Source organism: Condylura cristata, unplaced genomic scaffold, assembly GCF_000260355.1.
Source record: "Condylura cristata isolate star-nosed mole 26May11 unplaced genomic scaffold, ConCri1.0 scaffold00023, whole genome shotgun sequence".
NCBI classification, from domain to species: Eukaryota; Metazoa; Chordata; class Mammalia; order Eulipotyphla; family Talpidae; genus Condylura; species Condylura cristata.
The window spans coordinates 9538496-9566008 of record NW_004567124.1 but is presented as its reverse complement, the minus strand read 5'-3'; the positions used below and the strand labels follow the sequence as shown (position 1 = coordinate 9566008).

The 27513-nt window shown below is 32.5% G+C and overlaps 1 protein-coding gene across 1 annotated transcript in view; it reads right to left on the bottom strand.

Moving 5' to 3' along the window:
• Window positions 1-27513, bottom strand: part of VPS13C (vacuolar protein sorting 13 homolog C (S. cerevisiae)) — a 138625-nt gene that overhangs the window by 43268 nt on the left and 67844 nt on the right. Inside the window, 17 exon segments of the mRNA XM_012728680.1 lie at window positions 40-132; window positions 1347-1576; window positions 2796-3043; window positions 3243-3412; window positions 4715-4824; window positions 7103-7256; window positions 10194-10341; window positions 11120-11424; window positions 12330-12497; window positions 12864-12967; window positions 14436-14552; window positions 16970-17129; window positions 18335-18394; window positions 18836-18915; window positions 20209-20365; window positions 21810-21946; window positions 24225-24333. Of these exon segments, the coding sequence (XP_012584134.1) occupies window positions 40-132; window positions 1347-1576; window positions 2796-3043; window positions 3243-3412; window positions 4715-4824; window positions 7103-7256; window positions 10194-10341; window positions 11120-11424; window positions 12330-12497; window positions 12864-12967; window positions 14436-14552; window positions 16970-17129; window positions 18335-18394; window positions 18836-18915; window positions 20209-20365; window positions 21810-21946; window positions 24225-24333 (2550 nt within the window).

Sequence of the window (27513 nt, the reverse complement as noted above, 5' to 3'; positions counted from 1 at the left end):
ATAGTTAATTTTCACCCGAATAAGATGAGAGGTCCTTACCTTAATTATAAATTCTTCGACCTTAATATTTATATTCTGTTTCCCTGAAGCCCAGGTACATTTTTCCATAAATAAAGAGCAGGGCTGTAAGACCTAGAAACAGGAGAAGGCACATTTACTCAGTTATTTCCTTAGTATTTATGCAATACATACAAGAGCATTTCTTCTTAAATTGGTATCTTTAACTACAAAATCTATTACTAAAAGTAAAATGGCAAGTTAACCTCACTGAGAATCTCTTGTCAGGGCTTCTTTGAACACAAGTCAGTGAATATTTTTAAAGATGTTGAGAAACTATGATTGATTCCTTTATGTCAAATTCTTAAGTAAAAATGCACAGTTACTATTAGAAGTTTAAAATGCTTCCTTTTACAAAAATACATTTAAATGTATCTTAAAATACATAAATATTTTTAAGATTTCTATAAAAATGAACTAAAGATTGTGGAAAGGTGTTAAATGAGTTTAAAAATGAATAACAATGGATCAGTATTGAGTATCATACAAGGTAATTATTAGAAAAAATTTCAAATAGTCAAACAAATTACTAAATAATTACTAAAATTATGAAACCAATATTCTTACCAATATTCTTAGTTAAAAGAAAAAACTTTATGCCAAAGCTACAGAATTTGTAGTGGGTAACTGACATTTAAAAACTTTAAATAACTTTTAGAGGAGTAATTAATACAAGCTTTCTATGATATAACCCCAAAAAAAATATCTTACAAAGAATGTTTTATGATCATATAGACTAAACCTAGCACAGCATTTCTTTATAAAAGTCACTTGGCTCACAAATATTTTAATTTTAAAATAATACTGCAAATGAGTTATATAATAATCCTCTTTAATATAAAATTATCAATATACCATTTTAAAAACTTATGTGGTAATTTATTAAAAACCACATTTTTCAACAATAATATGAAAAAAACAACTGGAATATTGAGTTTTTAACAAAGATTTAATATTCACTTACTCAGTGGACATACCCACTGGTGAATAACAAAAAAAATCACCTTAAAACAAATGATAATTTGCATTAAAATTCAAACACTGTTCAACAGAAGGTGATAGTATGTAAAGAAATCAGTCTGGAGCTAGTTCCCAAATAGTCAGTCACTAGCAGTCATGGTTAAATTATTTAAAGTCTTTGGAACTCAACATTCTTATCTGTAAATTCTCAAGTTTGTAAATAATAAATAATCTCTAGAGTCCTACAGAGTTTTCAAATTCTAGAATTCTATGAATCAACCATTCCTGACATTCTTCAATCCAAACTAAGAATATAAGGTAATTCTTACTGTAGTAATGTTTTTTCTTCTCTTTTCTCGGAGAAAAGGACAAGCAAGTACTTTAAGGTCTCTCACAGAAGCTTCCATCATCTGTTCAAGTTTGGATGTTGACAGAGAGAGGTTACACTCGCATGAGGCTGTCAGAGCAGGAGCATCAGCCTTTGTCAGATTAGCAACAAACACCACTTCTGGATCTGTGATTTTGGCTTTTAAGGTCATATTCGGCCTTACTGAGTCATCTGAAGAAACAAAAATAGGAACCAAAAAAGTTGTAAACTAAATCTTGTCACCTGAGTACACATATCTAAAAATCTCTAAGTTGTTTCTAATATCCAATTCTAATAGAAATGGTAAAATTAATGTTAGTAATTGACTAATATTAATGACAGATATTATTAGTAGATGCTGATTGTACAAGATAATGCAATTTGATCCCTGTCTTAAAGGTTTATTCCTACCAGGGATAATTTTGTCTAAAGTTATTTGTATCAGAATTAAAGTATAAATATACTTTAATATACACATTAGTATATACACATGAGTATGTACTATGATACGTTGGATGGGCATGGAGAGGAATATAGGAAAATAGCAAAAGAAACATTGATAACGGGATTATGGTGATGGCACACGGGTGACTTGGTGATGGGAAACCCACAGGGATTACAATTGAGATGGAAAAAAAAAATGTACAAAATGATGTAAAAATAAACTGCTGTAAAATTAAAAAAAAAAAAACACTGATAAAAATTAAACATTAAATTGTTTACTTTGAGGCCCTCCCTGGTGGCGCAGTGGGTTAAAGCACTGCAGTAGGAGGCTTGGGCCACTTCTGCATGAGTTCGATTCCCACCTGCCCCGGAGGAGATCCACATGGCGTGGCAGACCTCTCCTGACCTGCCTGCTGCTCCCCTCAGCAGTGTACTTCGTCAATCTGCCTGTTCTGCTCCCCACTCTGTCCCTGGTGAATCCTCTCACCCTCCACATCTCTGGTCTGTACCCCAGTTCTGTATGAATAAATAAAATAAATCTTTAAAAAAAAACAACTCTACAGAATTTTAGGTGCCTAAGTTTATGTCCAAGGATTTTAAGCTGATTACATCAAGCTCTCACTGTTCTTCAATATGCTAGATTTCTTCCAAATATTTTATTTAAAATAAAAGATTGTTTTTCTATAAAATTGGAAATCCAAATTAACTCCCATTCTTTCTGGATAAGTAAAGAAACATTAATGGCAGAGATGGAACCAGACAAGAGATTTCCTGGTACCTAATAAAGTATATATCTATTCTTTCTTTCTCTTGAAAAGGTACATTTAACTAAAGCTTTTCTATAGAAAGTATTTTCATTTTAAATAATTTTATCTTCTTAAATTCTTCATTTGTCATTTTTGTTTGTTTGTAATTTTTGCTAAAATACATAGCAGCTTGTCATCTGTAACAGGTAAATTCTGCCAACCTTTCTCTATCTTGCTTTTTGCTGTGGCAGTCTGTCGTAGTGGAATCTGTGCTTCCTTTGTGGTATTTTCAGGACTTTGAGGCAGAGCTTTGACAAAGAAATCTGCCACAGTCATCAGAAATTCCACACTGGCACATACATATAGCTTGTCAAGTACGGCATCAACATGACTTCCACTGTTGTCTTGTTTGTAACTTATATCAATCATAGAATTGTTGCTTTCTTGATGATCCTTCTTGTCAATCATTCTGAAAAATATATAATCATATTTTAATCCTACCAAAATAACTAAAAATATGAACATCTCTTATACATTTTAATAATCTTTCTGCTATCTTTCAGTTCTTAATCTGAATAGGAAATAGGTCAGTATCAGCAGTGCCCAGCAGCAGTAGCAGGTGCACTGTCAATGTTAAGTAATGTACAACAAATTCAGAGATGACAAACCTTGATGTTGCTCTCTCAATACCTTCTCTGAGATCATCAAGGGTACATGTCTTAAGTTTAATGCTGACATTCATTGAGCCATCCTTAAACATCTTTCCCGTGGAAGACATAAGATGTAGTCTAAGTTCACCAAGTCGGAAATTGTCATTATGAAATGAAAGTTTGGATTCCTGTGGCACCCAAGTAAAAGAATCAATTATCTCTAAACATTATGTAATTAATTTTAAATATCTATCTTAATTCATATGTTAAAGGCAAATTGATCTCACAAATTTTGAAAGTATGAATTGTTAAAACACAAATGGAGGCTCTCCCTGGTGGTGCAGTGGGTTAGGACACACCACTGTAAGCTGGCTGCAGCCACTTCAGTGCTAGTTTGATCCCCACCCTGGAGGTGACCCACATGGCATGGCAGACCTCTCCTGATCCGCCCATTGTTCCCCTCAGCAGTGTACTTCGTCAATCATCCTGTTCTGCTCCCCACTCTGTCTCTGGTGAATCCTCTCACCACCCAGCACCTCTGGCCTGTACCCCAGTACTGTATGTATAAATAAATAAATCTTTAGGAAAAAAAACAATACAAATGGAACAGAAGGAAAATACATGTTGTGACAGTATACACACAAATACTTTTATGTGTGCCATATTCAACATTAATATATAAAAAACAGCTCATTATGGTTCAAAGCAAATAAACATTTTTTTCAATTAACTTATCTATTTAATGAATTATTCTGCATAAAACAGTGATAGAAACTATGATGTTTATAAAGATAAGGCATAGTAGGTGACCTCAGTAAGGTTTTACCCTAATGTAGAAAATAAAAGAGAAATTACATGACATTACATTTAATAAAAGAGAAATTACAAAGAATTGTACAAGGTAATGCTATAAGTTGCAAATGATCAAAAAATGACATATAGTCATTTATTTATTCCTATTCATTCACTTGTATCCTCTCATTATCCCCAAAGAATTATAATAGTACATGATTTGGTAAAGAATCTAAGTAGGAAAAAAATCAAAGGATCAACAATCACTGTGGACTGGTAAAAACTGATGGAAGTTAAGAATTTGTGGCTTGCATACAAATTCTTAACTTGATAGGATAAGAGGAGGCAGGTAGAAGACAATCTGGATGGAGAAAAGCACAAGTTAACAATTCAAGTCTCTCTGAAGGTAAAAGTATTTGATTGCTTAGGTTTAAATATTTCAATTAAAGAATGGTAGGGAATGAGGCTGGAAATAAAAATAGAAGTAATATATCAAGGTATTAAATCCTAAACTACAGTAAGGTTACAAAGACTAATAAAATAAAGACAGAGAGCAAGACTAATATATATTCTATAAGCCAAATATAATTTAATAGACATTTATTTTTAGATAAATGGTTACATAAAATATATCAATATTCTAAAACTGAATATCACGAACTAGGAATTGTTTGTAACTAAAGAAATTTACTACATACCTGAGTGATAACATTGTTGTAAAGGATAATGGAAAGAGATTCGAAGTGAAAGTCAAATTGGAGAGAGACATTCTGGTCCACAGAAATTTTTGAGTCTGTCAAATCTTGTTCTGATAGTTCACATATAAAAATGAAAATTAAAGAGTGTTAAATAGATATGACTTCATAAATATCTTTAAAATTGGTAGAATTTATTATTCTAAATTTATATCATACTTTCTAGGAATAATTAAATTATATTACATGAAATTGAAAATTATTTATTCCATGTACATTTCGCACAAGGCTAAATGTAGAGGCAGTCTACATTAAAAGGTAGGGGTGAGAGATCTCCCTGGTGGTGCAACGGGTTAAAGCTCTGCATTATGAAGCTCTCCAAAGCCACGGCATCAGAGTTCTGTCCCCTGCCAGGGAGCTAACTCATAAGGCATGGCAGACCTCTTCTGACCTGCCCGCTATTCCCCTCAGCAGTGTATTTCAGTACATCTGCCTGTTCTGTCCCCCACTCTGTCTCTGGTGAATCTTCTCACCCACCACACCTCCGGCCTGTACCCCAGTTCTGTAAGTATAAAAAAATAAATCTTAAAAAAAAAAAAAATCAGGGTGAACTTGCAGAATATACAAAAAAAAAACAAAAACAAAAACAGGGAATGGCTAACATCACAGACAAGCTTACAATTATCAAAGCATTTCATCAAATTGGTTATATAATTGTAAAGAGATACAGAAAAGTAAAATGCCCCAAAATACACAGCTAGTCAGTAACAGATCATCCATTAGCCAAGGGTTCTTCCAACTTTCTCTAATAACTGCATCACATAACTCACTACCTTTACAAAAATAGAATGTAATTCATTAGCAGAGTCAAACAGAGTTCAAATATAATGGGGGCAGAAGTCTGAGATTTTGAGGTGACTGAGATTTTTAGATGAATGAGACAGAAGTAATTGTCTTTTCCCTTATTTTTAAGCAGAAATTTTATATAGACAGATAAGAATAGATACTAATTTCAACCACTCTTACAAAATAATTCTATAATCTCTGTTGAAGACTGGTCATTTAGAGGAGATAGTATTCTTACAAGTGACTGGAAAGGCTATTAACCGCATAAAGGCTTCTCCAATTTGAAGAACTCTGGGATTTTTTCTTCACCTTTCCTAAAAATAATTTACACTTCTATTCTTCATCATCTTCACAGCTTTCATATGAATTTACAAGTTTTCTCAAGTACTATATTAACCATATAGTTAGACTCAGAAACATGACTTGACTATCCTGAACATGAGATCATTAACCACATAAAACTTGCCGCTATAGTTTATTCATCTATACATAGTTCCCATGTCTACTTTCCTAGTATTTGTGTCTAGGCTGGCATGTACTCAACATAGGGAATAGATACTGCCCTTACTAAGCACATGGAGCAGCATGCATATTATGCATATTATGCATGTGAAACAGAAACTTTATTCTGAACATTGCTCTAGTTATCAGTATGTATTCTAAACATATGTGATCTAATTGTAGGATAAAGAGTATGGCATTATTAAGTAGCAGTTCTTCCAAATGCTGTCAGAATTAACAGCTGATAATTTGAAGGTTATAAAAGTATACCAATCTGGGGTCATCTATTGTAAGGGGCAAGTAGCACTTATCTCTTTTGAGCCAGGGATAAAATACCCTATTAACAGTCTTAAAACACAATGATAATTCACATCAATGACTTAATCAATGAAAATAGAGTGAAGTTATACTTTACATGAATTTAAGAAAGCAAAAAGGAGCCTTATATTTTAGGGAAAAAAATGCCTTTCAAACATGGCTGAATTTAAGAAGTTCAATGCTTTTTTAAAATTCTGTTTTCATAATTTGGAAAACTCCCTTACAGATATGACTACATCATTCTCCAATAAAACCAGAGATGTCAAATTGTTACCATATAGAAATACCTTCCTAAAAGAAAAAAAAAAAAAAAAAACTACCTTCCTTTAAGACTACCTTCCTTTCTTAGAGACCAGTTTCTCAGATGCCATCAAGGTCCTTTTCTCTCAATTATTCTGGGACCTTACTACTTTATATGCCTACCTTGCTTTTTTACTCAAGGGATACTACCTAAATGCCTCATGAATTCAACATATTCAGCTTTCAGATGTTAACATTAACAGGCAGTCCCTCCTTAGAACAGACAGTGAGTTTATGCCCTTTGCTGGAGTTTTAAGTTGCAGTCCCAACATACTTTCCACAGTGACAAAGTACAAAATCTGCTCATATTACATTATACTGCTGCACAACTTAAAAAAAAAAAACTCACTAATCATAAAGATGATATTAAAAGTAATTTTTCCAGCCATCACAGCAAAAAAAAAAAAAAAATGTTATCAATTTTACCTTTGAGGTGATCAGATCTAGTCATCAGAACATCTTTTCTTACTCTTATAGCATCCTGAGTAGATTGTACAGGGCTTGATTGAGAAGAAGCCTCGCCTAGATTTTCGAGCAAAATTTTCATTAAAACTGTTAAGTCATCTTCACAGATTGCAACCTAGCAAACAACAACAAATTGTTATTAATACAAAGCACAGAATATCATGTCTATGTCTCAGTTAGGTGTTCCTCAAATTAAGTAATTATTCATCTACTACAACAGAGAGCTAGGACTGTAAATACCAGAAGAACTTCATCTTGTACATTGTGAGACTTTCCTGTGTGTAAATGCAGTCCTGCCACCTAGATCCAAGCCTTGACATCTGGTATTCCATCACTCTCCCTGTTTGTGCCCACCTACCTTGTACTATCCCTGTGCCTATCTTGCTCTATTCCTGACTCTCTTCCCTTTCCCTATTTTTTTCATCTCCATTCTGCCTCTCTTTCTTCTCACCCAATAACAGCCCCTTCCTCCACATTATTTGCTCTGTTCCAAACTCAATACAGGAAGAGGAGCTGTTCAATTTTTTGAACAGCCAAGAAGTAAATAAAGATGCTCTCCTGCAATTTAGCATATACCAGGAAGGAAGGATCTTGTTTATCACCTACATATACAAAAGGGGATGTGTGGCCAAAAAACAAGCAATATCTTTTGAGTCAGGAAGATCTGCTGGGTCAATTCTAATTTTAAGATATGTTGGACAAATTTTTAGCCTCCTTAACTCAAGTTTCTTAATACTTTGAATAGGAATAATATCATCTTCGTAAGTAGCTAGACAATGAAGAACCTAAAACAAAGGGAGCTACTGGCAGCAAAGAGTCACTGAACCTTTTCATCATTCTTTTGTACATTTTCACTATACATTACAGTGGTTGAAAATGTCTGTTTTAAGTAATTCAACACAAATTTACAGCACCTTCTCCTAAAAAAATCACAATACCTCTCATTCCCCATATTACACTCCTATTACCAAGAAATTCCCTAACTCCTAGGCTAAATGAAAAGATAGATATCGTTTAGCATGAGGTAATGACAGCAATTTCCTGTTTGTTTCAAATCCCATTCCTCAGAATACTGATACCAGTTTAACTTCCTAGAACTTCCTGTGTGTTCATTCACATTTGTGATAGCAAGCAAAATATCAGAACCAAGAGATGCAACTAACTTCACTACCACTTTTGTTTTTCTGCTGGTAAAATAAGCAACTACATCTCATACTTAAACTGGTCCTTAGTCAGTCTAAAGGATAATTTTGAGAGATCACCTAATACCATCTCCTTGATAATCCTTTCATAGCTTCACTCCAGACACAGACACATGAGAGCTCTAGAGCCTAGAAAGCTAGATCACAGACAAATGAGGCAACAGAGACTACCAAGGATGGATGGATAAATGCCTGACTTGAACAGGGAATTTTTAGTAAAAGTGATGATTATACTTTGATGCTAAATTTTGGGTCCTTTTTTATTGCGTGTTTCTTTTCAAATAATTCAAGCCTAAATAAAAAGCTTAAAGAATATAATAATCCTCCCCCAGTGCACCAACCATCTAGCTACATCTTACAACTTGCTATATTTCCTACAGATCATTTTTTCCCCAATATAGATAAGGTTGAAACCTTAAGTTTACTTCTCTGAGTCCCCATTCCCTTCTCCTTTCCACCCCCAAAGAATTAGAGAACTATTCCTCCTATGAATGTTTTCTTTATTTTTCACTATTGTTCAGTCTTACCTATTATAAATTTGAAATAGACAACTGCATAATAATTTTGCAACTTTTTTTTTTTTTTTTGCTTGTTTAAGATATACCCATTTCATTTCAATAGTTCTGGTTCACTTTCTTTATCTGGTCTATAATGTCTATAATCTAAGTATACTATAATTTGGGCCACATTTGCCTATTAATGAAAGATTTAGGTTTTAATTTTGCTTTCAGCAACCTATAATCATACAATCTCTAAAAGAAAGGAAAATGGATCAAATAGTAATCCTGCAATCCAATCTGTTAAAAACAAAGGAAGATTTAAAGTCCATGACTTTGGAAGAAAGTCTACAAGAATGTCACAAACACTCTTTTTCATATAAGTGAGCCATTCATACATACACACAGGCACCTACAATGAACTTTAATTTTAATTTCTTCCCTTCTTCTGCTTCTTTGAGCTTTATTGTTTTATCTTGGAACAACTTCTATAATAATCAAAGATATCAAAAAAACTGAACTTCTAAATTTTGTTTCTTACATACTATTTAATCACTCCCCTACCCTATCCCCTGTTAGCTTCAGCAGTTTCACACATAGCCACACATAAATCAGGATTTCTATACTCCCAGAACCATCTTCAACTATTCTCATCTCTTCTTGTGAGCCTACAAATGACCTACTAACTATACTATTTAAAATAGTGCAGTACTGAGCCTCTGTGGTGGCACAAGGGGTTAAGTCTCAGCACTATGAAGCTCTTGCCAGCTACTGAAACATGAGTTCGATCCCAGCCAAGGGTTGATTCACATGGCACTGCAAGCCTCTCCTGTCTCACCTACTGCTCCTTTCAGCAGTGTATTTCAGTTAGTCCACTTGTTCTGCTCCCCACTCTATCCCTGGTGAATCCTTTCACATCACCCCTGACATCCCTGGTACCTCTGGCCTATCTATACCTAAATAAATCTTAAAAAAAAACAATATAGTACTAGATTTATATGCCTACTAAATAAACATATTCACTTACTTAAAACCATATTCACTTTTTTAATTAAATGAGTTTTCTACATATTAAAAATATTATTAAGGTATTTTGAATGTGGTATCTAATGCTACTTTATACTGCTTACAATTTAACTGCCTTTAAACCTTAATAAAATATTCAAATTTATGAATAATTTTCTTATGTGTTATTAGTTTTATCAACTATCTGACAAATGTGAAATAAAGTGTGAAACTCAAATGGCCTCATTTCAGATAACAAAACATATTTTCTTAATGTGTCATCACTTCTGATGTACACTAGAATTGCATTATAAAAGCAACGTACATATATTTTAGATGAACACTTACTTGCATAGGTTTTAGTTTTCCTTTGATCTCCATCGCTGGAATTTGTACATACCACGCTGCTGCCAAATTTCGTTGTATGGACAAAAGCATGTTTACTGGTTTTAAAATTTCAATGTCTTGCTGTGGCAAGCTAGTCTGCAAAATAGTTCTGAAAGATAAGTAAGGATTCATTTTATATTTTTAAAATATTTTGAAAATTAAATTTAAAAATGAAGACTTTCATAATTTGCACCAATTTCCACAGAGGAAAATGCTGTTTCAGTGACACAAGTTTCACAGAGCATAATTTTGCAGTTACTATCTTTCACAAAGACTGTTTAATGCTAGCAGGCAGTACAAAGGTCATAAAAATGTTTTATTAACCAAAAACTGGAGGACAAAGTACACTTAGTTTTTTGTTACTGGTACTTTTTCTAATTCAGAAGGCAACTCCTAGAAGTTAAACAAACACATGGTAATAGTTCTAGCTTACTTGTCATCAAAAGTTGTACACCCAAATAACTATTCATGACACTTAATGTGGCCAACACTTTAACAATCCTTAATATAGTTCACTGAAAATATCCAAATATGCTAATGTTTGGAGATGGAAATACAAATTTTAAATTTATTATATTTTTGGAAATTGTTTCCCATCTTTAAAAAAATAGCTGTGTACAAAGTAAAATAAATAAATCTAAACTAAGTATTATTGTTTATAATAGGCCTTTTTTTACAGTTAAAAAAATCACATTATAAATTTGGTTAAGCTGAAACACAATTTCTATGAGGTGCCCTACTATTAACCACTAACCAAAACCAATAGTCAATGCTTCATAATTACATGAATGAAAAATACAAATCACTAGTGCATTTCACTCTCAGCAAACATGCTATAAAATTTCTATTTCTAATCAGTAATCCATAATTAGATTATATATTTATACCTGGACAGTTTCAACTGAGTAAGTTGGATATTCATTTTGTCAATGACTGGAGGAAGAGAGTAATGTTCCATAGAAACTAAGCTAAATCTGTTCTCAACTCTGATTAAGCCCAAATCTGCTATAACAGCATTAGGTGATACTGAAGACTGAGGTATGATAATAACTGGTGCTTTCAAATTGATATCCATCAAGAGGCGGAAACTCTTTTGAGCCAAGTCTTTCATGCTTGAAGCAGCTCTTTCTGCAGCCTGGACAGTGGCTGCACTCAAAGCTTCTTTAGCAGTCTGGAAATTATTGAGGAAGTTCTGTTGGAAGAGACTGATATTTAGAGAGTTCCAAAACAACCACCAGGATTTATTTTTGAAAGGCAAAACTTTTAAAAGCTTTACTTTAAAGACTAAATAAGAGACATTATATGAGAGCAATGTCATTTATGACTACGTATATGGAAAAATTAATGCCTAGAAAAACACATTTTAGAATATTAATAATAGTTACCTCTAGGAAGGAAAAGTAACTTTAACTTTTGTGTTACCTCTTTAAGAATGACTTGGCTTTTATGAAAAATTATGGTAATTCTTTTTTTAAAATATCGCTTTTATGATATTTGCAAAGTCAAATATAAATGAATTTACCTTCCTCAAATTAGGTTTAACTCTGTATCTCTAAGTCATAGGAATAAAGTTCATTTTTAGAAACTAATGTTTTGCCAGTTGATATCTCAATGTGTACTTAAGTGTGCTCAAGCAAAGAAATTAAATATCTACAGTCGTATTATGATTAGGAAGTTAAATTTCTCCATTCCAATTAAAAAAAGAAATTTTTTTCCAAATGAAGATCATTCTTGGAAGCAGTATTCTCAATGTGCATACTGTATTAATCCAGTATTTGCCCCTCAAAGGGGCTCTTAAAATAATTCTTAGGGATATTTCATAAAACAATCACCAATGAAAAGTTTAAATTTAAATCAAGGTATATTCTAAGAACAGAGAACTATGGAAATGTTAAAGAATTTTAGTTTATATGTTCAACACAATGAAAACAAAAGTTCATTTGGTTATTCATCATGTAAAGGGTTTCCTTTAATGTAGTATTGCCTGTAGTATTAGGATATTTACTAGATAGCCTTATTTTTTACTATCTAGGTTCAAATGCATTACAAACAAAGACAGACCTCAGTGAGAAACAAATATTTAAAAAGTAAACTTACCAGAAGAGACATGAAGAATTTGTGAACATAAACAATTTGAATACAACCCACTTTGAGACTAAGTTTGCCATCTACTTTAGATATATCCATATAGGCTTTTCCTTCTGTGGCACCTGGATAAAGAGTCATTTGGAACCTAAAGACTTCATCTCCCAAAATAGAGACAGCCTAAAAGTATTAAATTAACCAATAATTAAACCAAAAGAGCTATACAGTCCATATCACCATGTTAAAAATAAGAAGCACTATTTATATACAACCTAGAACAAAATAAAAGCATTTTACTTCACAGTAACTTTTTATTATTTCTATAAAAATCATTTTATCAATGGAAATATCAATCACTTAATTGGTCAGAAATAGACATCAGCTAGCCTATAAACAATCTGAAAATAGACTATCACCATATCGGTGCCCAGTGCCTACAAAAGTGTTAAACACATAGCACATAAGAAATGCTGAATAACTGAATAAAGGTATGCCAAACCCAAAGAATTAAAATAAATTTCAATGTAGAAGCTATTTTTAAATTACCTTTTTATGGATGGAACACAAGTCAACATTGTTAACTATGATATCCTTAAGTCTGGCAAACACATCGGTCTGTTTTGGCTTTACAGAAATAGAGACATCCATTCCTGTGGGAAACAGGAAACCATAAAATTCAAGTGAACCAATTCAGTGGTATTTATGTTCAATTCTATACTACTAAGGCATGAAGCAAACAGAAATTATTCACTATAAGAGATACTAAAGGTATTATGTAATGAGATACTTAGTAAACTTTATAGTATCTTCAAGTGCTACAGGCATCTTATACATAAAAGTGTAGGGTCCTCCCTGGTGGCGCAGCGGGTTAAAGCACAGTACTAAGAAGCTGAAGCCATGTCAGTATGAGTTTGATCCGCACCCAGGAGGTGATCCACATGTTGTGGCAGACCTCTCCTGACTGGCCCACTGCACCCCTCAGCAATGTACTTTGTCAGTAAGCCTGTTCTGCTCCCCACTTTGTCTCTGGTGAAGCCTCTCACCACCCCTACACCTCTGGCCTGTACCCCAGTTCTGTATGCATAAATAAATAAATCTTAAAAAAAAAAAAAAAGGAAACCGAATTTCAAAGAAAATTAATCATAGGTATCTAGATATAAATATCCTATTTTGCATTGGCAAAATTAAAAAGCTATTATTTAGGAAGACACAATGTTCGTTAAAGTCAGCTCACATTTGTTGTATTACAAAAACAACTGCTTTGGTATCTAAGCATAAATGAATATAATTTGATGAATAAGTCTCTTTCTACAGTTCAGTTATGCCTGAAATCTCACCATCTATGATTTATATCTAAAAATCTTTGTCATTATCAGAAATTCTATACGTATAATGATTTCAGAAGTTGCTATGACTGATCTCAGAAATGAGTTCAAACCATTCCATAAAATAAGTATTTAGTAATATTTGCTGAATGGAAGTGACATTTTTACCTTTTTAAACTGCTAATTATGTACCAAGCACTTTCCTAAATATATGTAAATGTGTAACTTAATCCTTAAAACAACACTATGAGTAAAATTCTAACATCTTCTCTTTTATAGAAGGTTAATTAACTTGCTCATGGTGAGTCACTAAGTATAATAGCTAAAATGTTATGTAGCCAGCCTGGTTCTAAAACCCAGTATATGCTGAACCATTATACCATATTCCTTATATCAACCGGATGATTGATAAAGCTTACAGAATTTATTTTAGAAATTTCTTCTGATACTATATATATATAAAAGACAAGGGAAATAAGGATAATGCCATTTTCTCTCCTCAGTGAGATGCTATCATGATATTCATTTCTCAATTTGAAATAAAATTATATTATTCTGAAAAGACAACAATAATTAAGTTTTAGACACATATATATTGACATTTTTTGAACACAGCAATGTCTCATATCAGTCATGAGTCATAATTTTCTTCTAACATTTTAAAACATACCTTTGAAAAGTTTGTACAAGTAAACTAAAACATGACCCATGAGAAATTTACCATGCATAACCTCATTCTTCGCAGAAGTTTACATAAAGAACAGAAATACTTACACCAAGGAATAATACTTACCATGTATCTTAATATCTGCAATGCTACACTTCTGATCACAGATAAAGATATTAAATGCATTTAATTCAGCTGTGATCTTTAAATCAAATAGATCATCTTGCGATTTATTGCTGGATACTGAAAAGTAATAGAAGCCTTGTGAGTAGCAAAGTGCAAAGATGACATCAAATAAAATATCTCAAACTCACTAGAATAAAAGTACATCAGGAACTATACAGAACCAAAAAGGCCTCTACTGAGTTTACAAATGTAACTAATCAGGATTTTTGAGTAACTTTTCAAATGCCAGTCAGATAAAAACTAGTATGAATCCACCAAATTAAAGGCAATCGTTAATAGTAGCTTAAAAGTACCATTTGAGAGGTAGAAATTTTACATAATTTTTCTTCTGGGAAAAAGAAAACGCCCTGTATTAGGATTGCAGACTTCTATTAGTGTCAAAATTTTATTTCAAACTCCTTTTCATATCATGTATTAGATCAAAAAAAAACATGAAAAACTAGTAGTTATGAATAGCTAATAAAATATATGCTAATAGTTATGAATAGCTAATAAAATATATGCTGTCTCACAAATGTGTTACTAACAATAGAACCAATTTGTCCAGATCACATCCTTTTTACTCCATGAAAAATCCTAGAATACATCCTAAGATAAAAGAACATAAAGGGTTAAAATTAAAAAGTATATTGTACAAAGTGTTTGTATATATGTGCATGCACTTAAGAATCAACATCAAATGGAGTCCCTTAATTACTGCTGCCCCAGTCCTAGTTGAAAAATTTAGGATACATTTTCTTAGAAATTTATCTTGACTTGAGGAAAAAGAATTTTTTTTTATAGATACTGTGAAAGCATGGGACATCAAGTCAAAGTGTAATAACATATAGATTCCAGTTATAGTGGAATCTAAAAAACAAATGAACAAAACACATAGATAGAAATCGGTTGCTACATGGGAGAAGGATTGGGCAGTGAGCAAACTGGATAAAAGATTCAAGATATAGAAGATTAACAATTATAAAATAATCACAAGGATGTAATGCATAGAATGGGGACTCTAATTAATAATGATAATAAATATATAGGTACATGTGAAATTTGTTGTATAGTGGTGATGGTTGCACAATAAAATTAATATGTTTAATATCACCAAATTATACATTCAAAAGTGGCTAAAATGGCAAATTATCTATTATGTATACTACCATAATTAAATAAAAACAAAAACAAAAACACATGAGTCTATCAATCTTTAAATAATCAAGATGTAACTGCAACTCTTCCTCCCTTAGTATTTAAAGAAATAAAATCAATCCAAAAAACCAACAATATAGCATAACTGGAAACTATTTTTTGGATTAATAATTTTTGTAGTTTATAATGAGTTTAAACACTGACTTTGCGCATATTCAGCTGTGAGTGTGTATACTGTACATAATCATTATACAAAGAAATATTTCTGCAAGATAAATACTACAAGTGGACTAAAGAAAAATAATGTAAAACCCTTTTACTCTAGTTGATAGCAAAAATATTTCTCTGCTTTCTATTTTAAAAAAGATTGATTCTTGTATCAGATATAACTGATAGTTTTATATTTTAAAAATGCCAGTATATAGACAAAGGTATAGAAATAAAATTACTAGATGTCAGAAAATACACATCCTATGATACTGAAGAAAATCTAATTAAAACATTTGGTTTAAAAATAGGCACATGTGGGCCCTCCCTGGTGGCACAGCAGGTAAAGCACAACACTAAGAAGCTAAAACCACTTCAGCATGAGTTCGATCCTCACCCAGAGGTGACCCACATGGTGTGGCAGATCTCTCCTGACCCGCCCACTGCTCCCCTAAGCAGTGTGCTTCATAGATCTGCCTGTTCTGCTCTCCACTGTGTCTCTGGTGAGTCCTCTCGCCACCCCCTGCACCTCTGGCCTATGCCCCAGTGTGCATAAATAAACAAATCTTAAAAAAAAAAAAAGGCACATGTTAATTCAGGATAATTACAACTAACATTTCATAGTACGAGTCACATGTCTGAGGAAAATGTACCCAGACCTGTAAGTGATTGATGTAAAGACAGTGTTGGTTAGAAATTGAAGTGAGTCTCTCTTGCATGAGATTCCGCTTTGGGTGTCTTGCAAAGGGTTTCAAATTGTTGACTGACTGAGATGGGCCTTTGTTACTATGCCTGACTGTATTCATATTTTCATGTTTTCCCTTTCTCACTGTCACTGGAAGAAGATTGCAAAGTGATCAATACAAAGTATACATAACTTCATGCAAAAGTTAGGCAGTAAAGTCAAATATAAATACATGACTAATACTAAACATTTATTTAAAATCCCCCACTAAATTACTCTATAATAGCACAGGGGTAAAATCTGCTGTCTTATGAAATAAACCTAATCTGCCAGACCAACTGTTAACTTATTTAAGGGACTAAATACTTAACTTGCATGTTAAAGTTATTATCTGGTTATTAAAGTTCAGATAGAAAATACTGCGCCATGACTCAAAATTTAATACCAGCTTGGATGACACTTCTGGACTCCCCCACAGCTGATTTCAGCTCAGATTCCTTGTCAGAAGAGGATGATTCAGAGGATGGAACAACGGATGATAAAATATCCATTAAGGATAATAAAGCTTCCAAATGAAGTACTAAGTCTAAGGATGAAAATGAAACCTAGACAGTGAACAATTAGAAAGGCAAATTTCAGATATGGTAACATTTTCATGCTAAATTTCAACTTAAACAAGTAACAAAACAATAGTTCAATTTCAAGGTCTTTTAAAATAAACTTAAAGAAACAAATGAATATTCCAATGTTAATCCTTACCAGATAATAAACTAATATACTGCTCAACCCCACACCAAACCATAATTCTAACAGAACTTGCTAGGTTTTAAGTAAAGATAATAAGTTATTACCAAGCCTTAAATCAGTCACATTTCATATGGTTCCAAGAGCATCTGTAATATATGCTCAAAAGGACTCTAAGCAATGTCTGTACTAAAATGTGTTTTAGCTTTGTCCTTAATTTTATTCTAATCCTATAACCAACATGTAATTCATATGTTTAATACTTCCATCAACACTAGCTCAAATAATCAAAGTGAACAAAATCCTTTTAAAAAAGCATATTAGAAAAATATGAAACTCAATGACTTTGGTGGGAATGCAATTTTCTACAGCTTCTATGGAAAGCAGATTGAAGAGACCTGAACAAAATAAATATGGAACTATATTATGATGCAGTGATACTACTGCTAAGTCTTTACCCAAAGATAGTTAAAACTCTAACACAAAAGGATTTATGCATTCCTGTGTTCCTAGCAGCCTTATTCAGAATAGCCAAGTGGTGAAAACAAATTAAATACACAATAACACAAAGACAACAAATAAATTGTGAACTATATATTGAATGGAATACAACTTAGTGATTAAATAACAATAATCAGTGTCTTTTGGGACACAAATGGATGAATCTGCAGGTGACTATACCAGATGAAATAATCCAGAAGAGTGTAGGACACTGGCACAGGCGTTTTGAGAGAGGGTCAGGGAAGCATGTACACAAAAAGTAGTGTTAAAATGCACTCTGAAAAATAAGTTACATAAACAACTGACTAACAAAATTTGAAGGGAAACTCTTTATTATTATGTATTTAATATAGTCATTAATTTAAATCTGGGAAACAATCAGGAAATCAAACATTCTGTAAATTTTATTTCATCTATATATCCATTTCTTTTCTCTACAAGATCATATACACTATTATTTCCACCCTCATTCTAATTTTAGAACTGCCAATCTCAGAAGCGAAGGTGGCTATGAAGTTAGATGTAAGCATTAATGTAACATATTCTTATTGTAAATTAGATTTACCTTCAATCTTTGTTTGGTGCTGTCATGAATAGTTTTAAACTCTGGTCCATCACTGTCTGCCTACAAATAGAGGAAATTAAACTTCATATTATGAAAATACATATATTCTTTACTTTTCAAAGTATGCTATGAACACACTATAAACATAGTTCTTAACTGCAAAGAAGTTTAAAGAAAAAACTGGCCACATGCATTTCGCACATTTTATCATGCAAAAACTCAAATTCTTTATCCTACTAGGGAGGAAATGCTAAAAGCAGGGGGAAATGATAGTAAATCTTGGGGACCACAAAATTGCTTCCAGTTACAGTGGAACTTTGTATATTCCTACTTATTCAACAATATAGAGTAACTCAAAGGTTACTGAAATTATTCAGGATTATTAGATTCTAATTCACTATAATTAACTAGTTTTAGAATAAAAAGTTGTAGGGAACAAAGGCAAAATATTAAATATGGGGGAGTTATAAAACTATACAAGAATTAAAGAATTCTAGATACCTTTGTCAATAACATTTTCAGAAGGGGTTCATCAGTTACATTAGAAGGGTTAATAATGTGAAGAGGCTCTCCTTTAGAATCTGAAAGAGAAAAAGAGAGGGTTGTTTCAATGATTCTCCTAAACATTTGTGTTAAAACAGACTAATCACTTACACAAATGTATGTTTGTCAAAATTCACAGAATTACACAATAAGAAAGATGAATTTTGTTGTATATAAATTAAATCTCAACGAAATTTGCTGTAGAAAAAAAACTTCGTAAGACAAAAACAACTGTGCTATTATAACATTTGGTCTTACTTATTTGAACAAATTATATAAAATAGTAAAGAACAAAGCTATAAAATATCTAAATTAGGGATTATTCTCAATACAAATTTACTTAAAAATACCCCATGAAGTTCCTACAAACTTTCAGCATCCATAGCAACCTTAAAAGTTGGTTTGGTGAAATTTTAAAAGTTAATTTGAAAGGGCAAGCATACTCACTAAACAATACCTTAGTATTTATTTGAGAGAAAGTGACTAAAGCACTACACAAGATAAAGTTGAATTTTTCCTCTTTCTATATTTGTACTGTTAAATTTTTATTTTCACAAGTATGTATTAATAGCACTAATAACGAGTAAAAACACTGATGTAACTTAAAAATAAACATTTAAGGCCCTCCCTGGTTGCGCAGCGGGTTAAAGCACAGCACTGAGAATCTAAAGTCGCTTCCTCATGAGTTCAATTCCTGCCTGCCCCGGAGGTGACCACATGGCGTGGCAGACCTCTCCTGACCCGCCCGCTGCTCCCCTCAGCAGTGTACTTCGTCCATCTGCCTGTTCTGTTCCCCACTCTGTCTCTGGTGAAGCCTCTCACCGCCCCTGAGCCTCTGGCCTGTACCCCAGTTCTGTATGCACAAATAAATAAATCTTTAAAAAAAAATTAAAAAAAAAAAAACATTTAAGAAAGCAAAATGTCATACTTCCTAGTAATTTAACTCACCTTTTCAAAAAGCACATCTGAACTCTATACCTGGTCATTGTACTTGGCTCCAGATTGTGTAATATATATCAGTTCTCACGGTAGAGTTTTAATGAAATGATGTGAATGTTTTACAAGTACTAAAGGTTTATGTATACACATTGATGGCATATGCTTTACTTACTTTTGCAATGGCATTCTATTTTGTGCTTAATTAATACATTTAAATATATTCTTACTTTATGATAAATAACTACCAAAGATAAATTTAAAGTGTAGTAAATTTCAACTCAATAACTAATTACTAATCGTGACACTAACAAATATGCTTACTGGTGATAAAATGATAGGAATTACATGTCTATTACATGGCTAATTTACACATACTATATAATGGTACTTACCAGTGAACTCAAAACATCGCATGCTAATTTTTTTTAGGTAAGCTTCAACAGTCAAGTCATATGTTTTAACTCTAGCTTCCATTCCAAGCTGCAGGATATTTAATTCATGTAAAGGTTGTACTTTCTTTTCTGCTTTTTTCATCAAAGTAATCACAACCTAGAAAAATATACCAGTATGACTACAAACTATTTCACTATAGTTTATAGTTATGTTAAATATTTAATAATCATATGGCACTGTATAGCCAAAAAAATATTCACAATCTAAAAAGATGTCTGTTCTGTTTATTCCTGGAAATTACCTAATGTTACTTACTTTAGGAAGCACACATATTTGTTTATAGACTTTTGAAGTACAGACACTATATGCTAGTAGTTTTCAAGATAAAATTTAAAAATTAAAACAAAACAAAATGGTTCTGTCTAATCCCCAGAAGTCCTAATCTGATGGATCCTTTCATCTGAAAGTCTTTCAGATCAATGCTCAACTTCTATAATACTAGACACCACTAGTATTTTGGACTAGGTAACCACTCTCTGTAGTAGGGAGCAGTCTTATGCACTGTAGGAATTGTCAAAGCATCTCTGGCTTTAATCCACTATTTATGAGTAGATTCCTCTTACCAGAAAATGATCACCAAAAACATGGTTAAAGTTTTCATTTGAAAACCTGAGGAGATATGTAAGTTGCTTCCCTCACCTCAAAAACTGTTCAAGGGAAGGGAACTACGATAACATGCATGACAGATGGCACTGAAAAGGACTTAAGAGTTTTCCATGTATCTATGTTAATGAGACCATTTGCAAAAAAATTATTCAACAATAGCATTCAATTATCAAAACTTAAAAATCTTCAATAACTCTGATATTAACCAGAAAAAAAAGTAGATGACTACCATGAGAGATATTAGTTTCAAAATAGGTATTTCAGATGAAAAAACAGAACTGATTGTTTACAAGTTTATCATTTTTACCTCAGAAGAACATAATAACCTCATGCAAAGACTTTAATGATAATGGGATTTGGGATCTTCCAAATAAGTAAGTCCCTGTATCAAAATCAGCCTTCTCACAGATTCATATTGCTTTACCTGTTTCTCTTTTCAACCTGCCCCAGCCCCTTTTGCTTCCTCCAGGAAATCTTTCCTGACCCTCTCAGACTGTATAAGTGCCCATTCCCTACCATTATTGTCACAGCCTCCAATTGTACCCTATGGCATACTTTAATGAGAACATTTACACATTTTGTAATTATTTTCTTGTTTGAGTTAAAAAATGTGTTAAGTTTACAAAGGATTCCTCTATCATTGTTTCCTTTCCTATCTCCTATATGAGATCCAAAGCAAGTCTCATTCCATCTGTCCTGCAATCATCTGAAAAGCATGTAACAGGCCATAGTACAATAGAATACTATATACCCCCAATACACCAGTATAATCCATCTTAGATAAACTCTCAAAGTTTACATTGCTGCTAGATGTAAACAGTTTATATAATCTTTTTTAGAAACCATATCAATAATCTATAAATTTATTGTTATATAGTAACTCCAAATACCCATTATTTGCTCACTTCATTTACAAAAGATGAAAATTACACACCTCTTTGATTTCAAAATTCAGCAGGATATTAATAATATCCACAGATCTAATTTCTTCCACTCCAGCTATTAAAGCACCTTGTGAATTAAATATGTCTTGTTGTGATGTAGAGACTTCCAGTGGCATTTTAATTTCACCTAAAGATGTTTAAAAGAAATATATTCACTTCTATTTATACATTTCTTCCACAAATATTCATTGAGGATGTATTTGAATAGATGGACCTGATGCAGGCACTGAAAAGTCACAAATATTAAGTTTGTGACATCTTCAGCCATTAGAAAGCAAATCATGGTTTAACAGAAAAGGCATATATTAAAAATGAGATTGTTATTCAGAGATCAAGAAAGACTTAATAGAAGAACTACCATTCAAGTAGAGCTAAAGGACCTGCCCCCACGAGACATCCCAGGAAAAAGACAAATGGTCATGAAAAACTATAGAAGAATTAACACATTGTGGTAAGTTTTAGAAACAAAATGGAATTTGATACAGTTAAAACATGAGGAGTGGAACAAAATTTAGAAAAGAAAAAAAAGACGGGGGCGTTTAAAGCTCTCATACCAAAAAACAAAATAATATGATGCTATCATCCTGAAATTCACATAACCTGAAATTCAATAAAATTTTTTTCTAAACTGTAATACAAAAAAATGAGTAATAGTTAGAACTTGCTACTAGCTTACTTTAGTGCTAGATATTGTGCTGAGGACTGCACATAACTGTCTCATTTAATTCTTACAACAATCCTTTGAAATAAATAATTGTATTATCCTCATTTCAGATGAGCAAACTAAGGTACATACAGATGTAGTACTTTGCTCAATGTTATGCAGATGGCAAGTGGTAGTGTACAGATTCATTAGTCTGCCTTTACAGTCTTCACTCTCCACTAGATCACAATATCAATAACACATGTTATTAATATTTTTGCAGTTAACATATGACTACTAATAACACACAGGAACTATAGTGTATACTCTACTAGAAACCCATATGAAAATCCCCTGCAATTAATTATTACCTTCGCAAATGCAATGCACAGAGCAAGGTTTGTAAACTGTCAATGTTCCAAATGTGTGATGCAGGGAAAAAATCCGTGCAAATAATTTTGCACCTACAAAATAATTCCTTGAATATGCAAACATTTCTTATGTAGGAAATAAAAAACACTGGTGACTTTTTTAAAATAGTAAACTGGAATTCATACAAAGAGATAATTATACTCACTAAAGACTCCCTGGATTGAACACCAAGTTACATTGCGAATTTTTAAAAAAGTGAAGGGCAAAAACATACACAAATACACAGAAACACAGGATGGTACATACCATTTGGATGAAAAAAAATAAAGGTTATATACATATCTGTATACATACATATAAACGATTTTAAAAATAATTAGCTTGCTTTTAAATCAAAAGGACAACCTAATAATTTTAATTTTCTTTAATTGTGCTATAATTGTTTTCAATAGTTTTGTTGACAAGTATTTATCTACCATTTTATTCTTAAAGATATTTCAATACTACATCTTATTTAAAAAGAAGCTCAATTATGCTAACATAATTACTGCCAATTTTAAATGATTTTTTTAATACATGCAATTCAATAATTATTCCAGGAAACCACTACTGATTCTGTTATGAAATTAGGAACCAGACAACCTAAAAGCAATTGGTTCAGGTAGTCAATTGTTTTGATTTATTCCTAGTCAATGATTAAAATGCCTAACTAATTTACTTTAAGCAATATCCCCACTTACCTTGCTAACTAATTTCCCACCACATCTAATGGATTTTGAGTAGCCCACTGAGCAGGCAGCCAGAGTTTCCACCCTGAATAATCTGAAGTAGCTGTCAGTCTCATTAACATATTAAAGTCTCCACTGAGGGAGAAGGTGATCTGCCATTTCCAGAATTTAGGATGTATATATGTGGAAGCATGTTCTACCCTCAGCACCTACACAGATGCCCAGTGCTACCCAGGACTCTATCATCCAATTACCTAAGACTTCTTTGCTCTAGTTTTGCTCTTTCTCCTTTCTAATCTTATACCCAAGAAAAGTATTCTTTGGACAACTATTTCCATGCCTCCCTACTGTCACAAGTAATTAAACTACTTTTTGCCCCCCAACTTAGGTTTGATCTATTGTTTAACACACTCATATCATAAAGCCTTCAGTTTTTATGGCCTCCTAACTTATGTAATTTAGGAAAAAAGTCTAATCCTATAACTGACTTTGGCTTAAAGGCAATCATTTCAACCTAAGGCTTTATTCAAAAGCATCTTATTTGTTTTCTTAATAATAACAAATAACCATTTATGCATACATATTTGTTTACTTCATTTTTATTAGTTTCTCCCCCACTATAATAGACACATGTCTAATTCCACCTATTGTCAGTCCCTTACCTGTTGTTTGTTTTATTGGTTTTACTTTATTTAAGTCTGCAGGAGCTTCACCAAGATTTTCTGCTAGTATTTTAAATAGAAGATTAAGATCTTCTTGATTTAGACTAACCTGTAAAATATTAAGTTAAAAGAAAAAATAAATATTTCATCTTAAAATGAAACAACTTTAATGTAGAAAATAAATTTCTGATGTCAAAACAAAAAAAAAACAACATCATCATTAATTGAAAAAATTATATAATCACTACTTACTCAAGTATTTCACTAATTATTTGATGTTAAAACTCCCATTCTCAAAAATAAAAAAATGTTCAGAGAAAAACACTGTAATTCATAATTCAACATTAGTTCTATTTACTCAATTACATTATCCTCACTTAAAGTCAGGAATGAGTGAAGAAATGTCATTTTTTTTATAGTGACAAATTTAGAAAACATAAATTTCAATTTTTAAACAACAGCTGTACCAATGAAACAAAAATCTGTCTTCAAATGCTACAGTACTACAGTTACATTAGGAGTAATGAGTTATACCTAAAAATAAAAGTATGTATATAGAATATATAGGATGAGAAGTCATATCACAGTTAATAAACAATTTACACACAGATCTTTGCTAACATATATGTATGTAGAAAATTTTAAAAATAAAATAACATTTAACTAAAGATTAAATTCTACTTAAAATATACAAATATTTCATTGAATAATATTTCAATGAAATTTTTATTTTACCAATTATTTGGACGTAAAACGAGAAAGTCTTAGGGGGACAATACAACAAGAAGACATAACAATCATCAACATACAAGCACCAAATGAAGGAGCACCAAAATATATCAGGAAACTACTGTCATCTATGAAAACATATATCAGAGAAAATACATACATAGTAGGAGACTTCAACACACTACTCTCCACAATGGACAGATCAATAAGACAAAAAATAAGCAAAGGTACTAAAGCTCTGAACAAGGACCTGGACAACATGGGTCTGACAGACATCTATACTGCACCCCCAAAAAACGTGAGTAGACATTCTTCTCAAACCCACATGGATCATTCGCTAGGACTGACCACATACTGGGTCACAAGATAAATATTAAGAGATACACTAAGATCGAAATCATACCAGCTATTTTCTCTGACCATGAAGGAATTAAACTAGAAATAAACCACAGGAGGAAGACAGAAAACTCTCCTACCACATGGAGACTGAAACCGACACTACTGGAGGACCACTGGATCAAGGAGGAGATCAAAGGAAAAATTAAAAAATACCTAGAGAAGAACAACAACAACACAAATTTCCAAAACTTACGGGAAACATTAAAGGCAGTTATAAGAGGGAAATACATAGCATTTCAGGCTCACATAAAGAAACAAGAAATAACTCAAAGAAACAACCTAATGTCCCACCTTAAAGAGCTGAAAAAAGAACAACAAAGTAACCCAAAAGTCAGTAGAAGACAGGAAATAATAAAAGTCAAATCAGAAATAAATGAAATGGATGTTAGAAAAACAGCCCAAAAAAATCAATGAAACCAAAAGTTGGTTCTTCGAAAAAATAAACAAGATAGACAGGCCACTAGCCAGGCTCACAAAGAAAAAACAAGAAAAAGCACAAATAAACAGATCATAAAAGAAAGAGGAGAAATCACAAAAGATCCAGCAGAAATCAAAAGAATAATCAGAGAATACTATGAGCAAATATATGCAAACAAGTTAGACAATCTAGCAGAAATGGACAAATTCCTACAACTCTACAACCACCCAAAGCTAGATAAAGAAGAAATAAAACAACTAAGTAGGCCAATTACAAGCACATAATCGTATCAATAGATGTGGAGAAGTTATTTGACAAAGTTCAACACCCATTTATGTTTAAGGCCTTGAAATCCTCAAAATAGAAGGAACATACCTCAACATGATAAAAGCCATAGATGACAAACCCACAGCCAATATCATCCTCAATGGAGAAAAGCTGAAAGCTTTTCCCCTGAGATCAGGAGCAAGACAAGGGTGTCCAATATTGCCACTGCTCTTCAACATAACATTGGAAGTTCTAGCCAGAGCAGTAACACAGGAAAAAGACATACAAGGAATCCAAATAGGGAAAGAAGAGGTAAAACTGTCCTTATTTGTGGATGATTTGTTAATCTACATGGAAAACCCTAAAAACTCCACTGAGAAATGAATCAAACTGTCAACCAGTTTAGCAAGGTAGCAGGATATAAAATCAACACACAAAAATCAGAGACCTTCCTATACACAAACAACCAATCAGAAGAAACAGAAAAAAACAAAAACCATCCCCTTTTCAATTAAAACAAAAAGAATCAAATACCTGGGAATTAACCTAACAAAAGAGGTAAAAGACCTATACAAAGAAAATTACAAAACACTGTTAAAAGAAATACAGGAAGACACCATAAAATGGAAAGACATGCCCTGCTCATGGATTGGGAGAATTAACATCATCAAAATGGCCATCCTACCAAAAGCAATATACAGATTTAACACCACCCCCCCAATAAAAGTCTCAATGACATTCTTCAAAGAAATAGAAAAAATATTGATGCGATTCATATGGAACAACAAAAGACCTCGAATAACTAAAACAAACTCTCATGACTAAGAAGTAAGAGAATGGAAGCATTACAGTCCCAAGCTATACTACAAAGCCATAATAATCAAAACCGCATGGTACTGGAACAAGAACAGACATACAGGTTTCTAATAGAAACCCAGATATAAACCCACAGGCTTATGGACAGCTAGTCTTTGACAAAGGAGCAAAGAAAATACAATGGAACAAAGAACATTTGTCCAGAAAAATGGTGCTGGGAAAATTGGGAAGCTACATGCAAAAAAATGAAACTAGATCACTACCTTTCACCACACACAAAAATCAACTCAAAGTGGATTAAAGACCTAGATATAAGAACGGAAACCAAAAAATACCTGGAAGCAAAGATGGGCCAAATACTACACGTCATACACTTCAGCGACATCTTTAAAGATACAGCACCCAATGCAATGATAGTGAAGGCAAGGATAAATAGATGGGACTACATCAACTTAAAGAGCTTCTGTACGGCAAAAGAAACATAACAAAAACCAAGCAGACATCCCACTGTTGAGAAAAAATTTTCTCACCCTAAACTAGCAATAAAAGATTAATCACAAAAATATATGGAGAACTGATGAAACTCAACAAAAATAAACAACCCCATCAAAAAATGGGCAGAAGAGCTAAAAAGACACTTCTCCAAAGAGAAATGCAGAT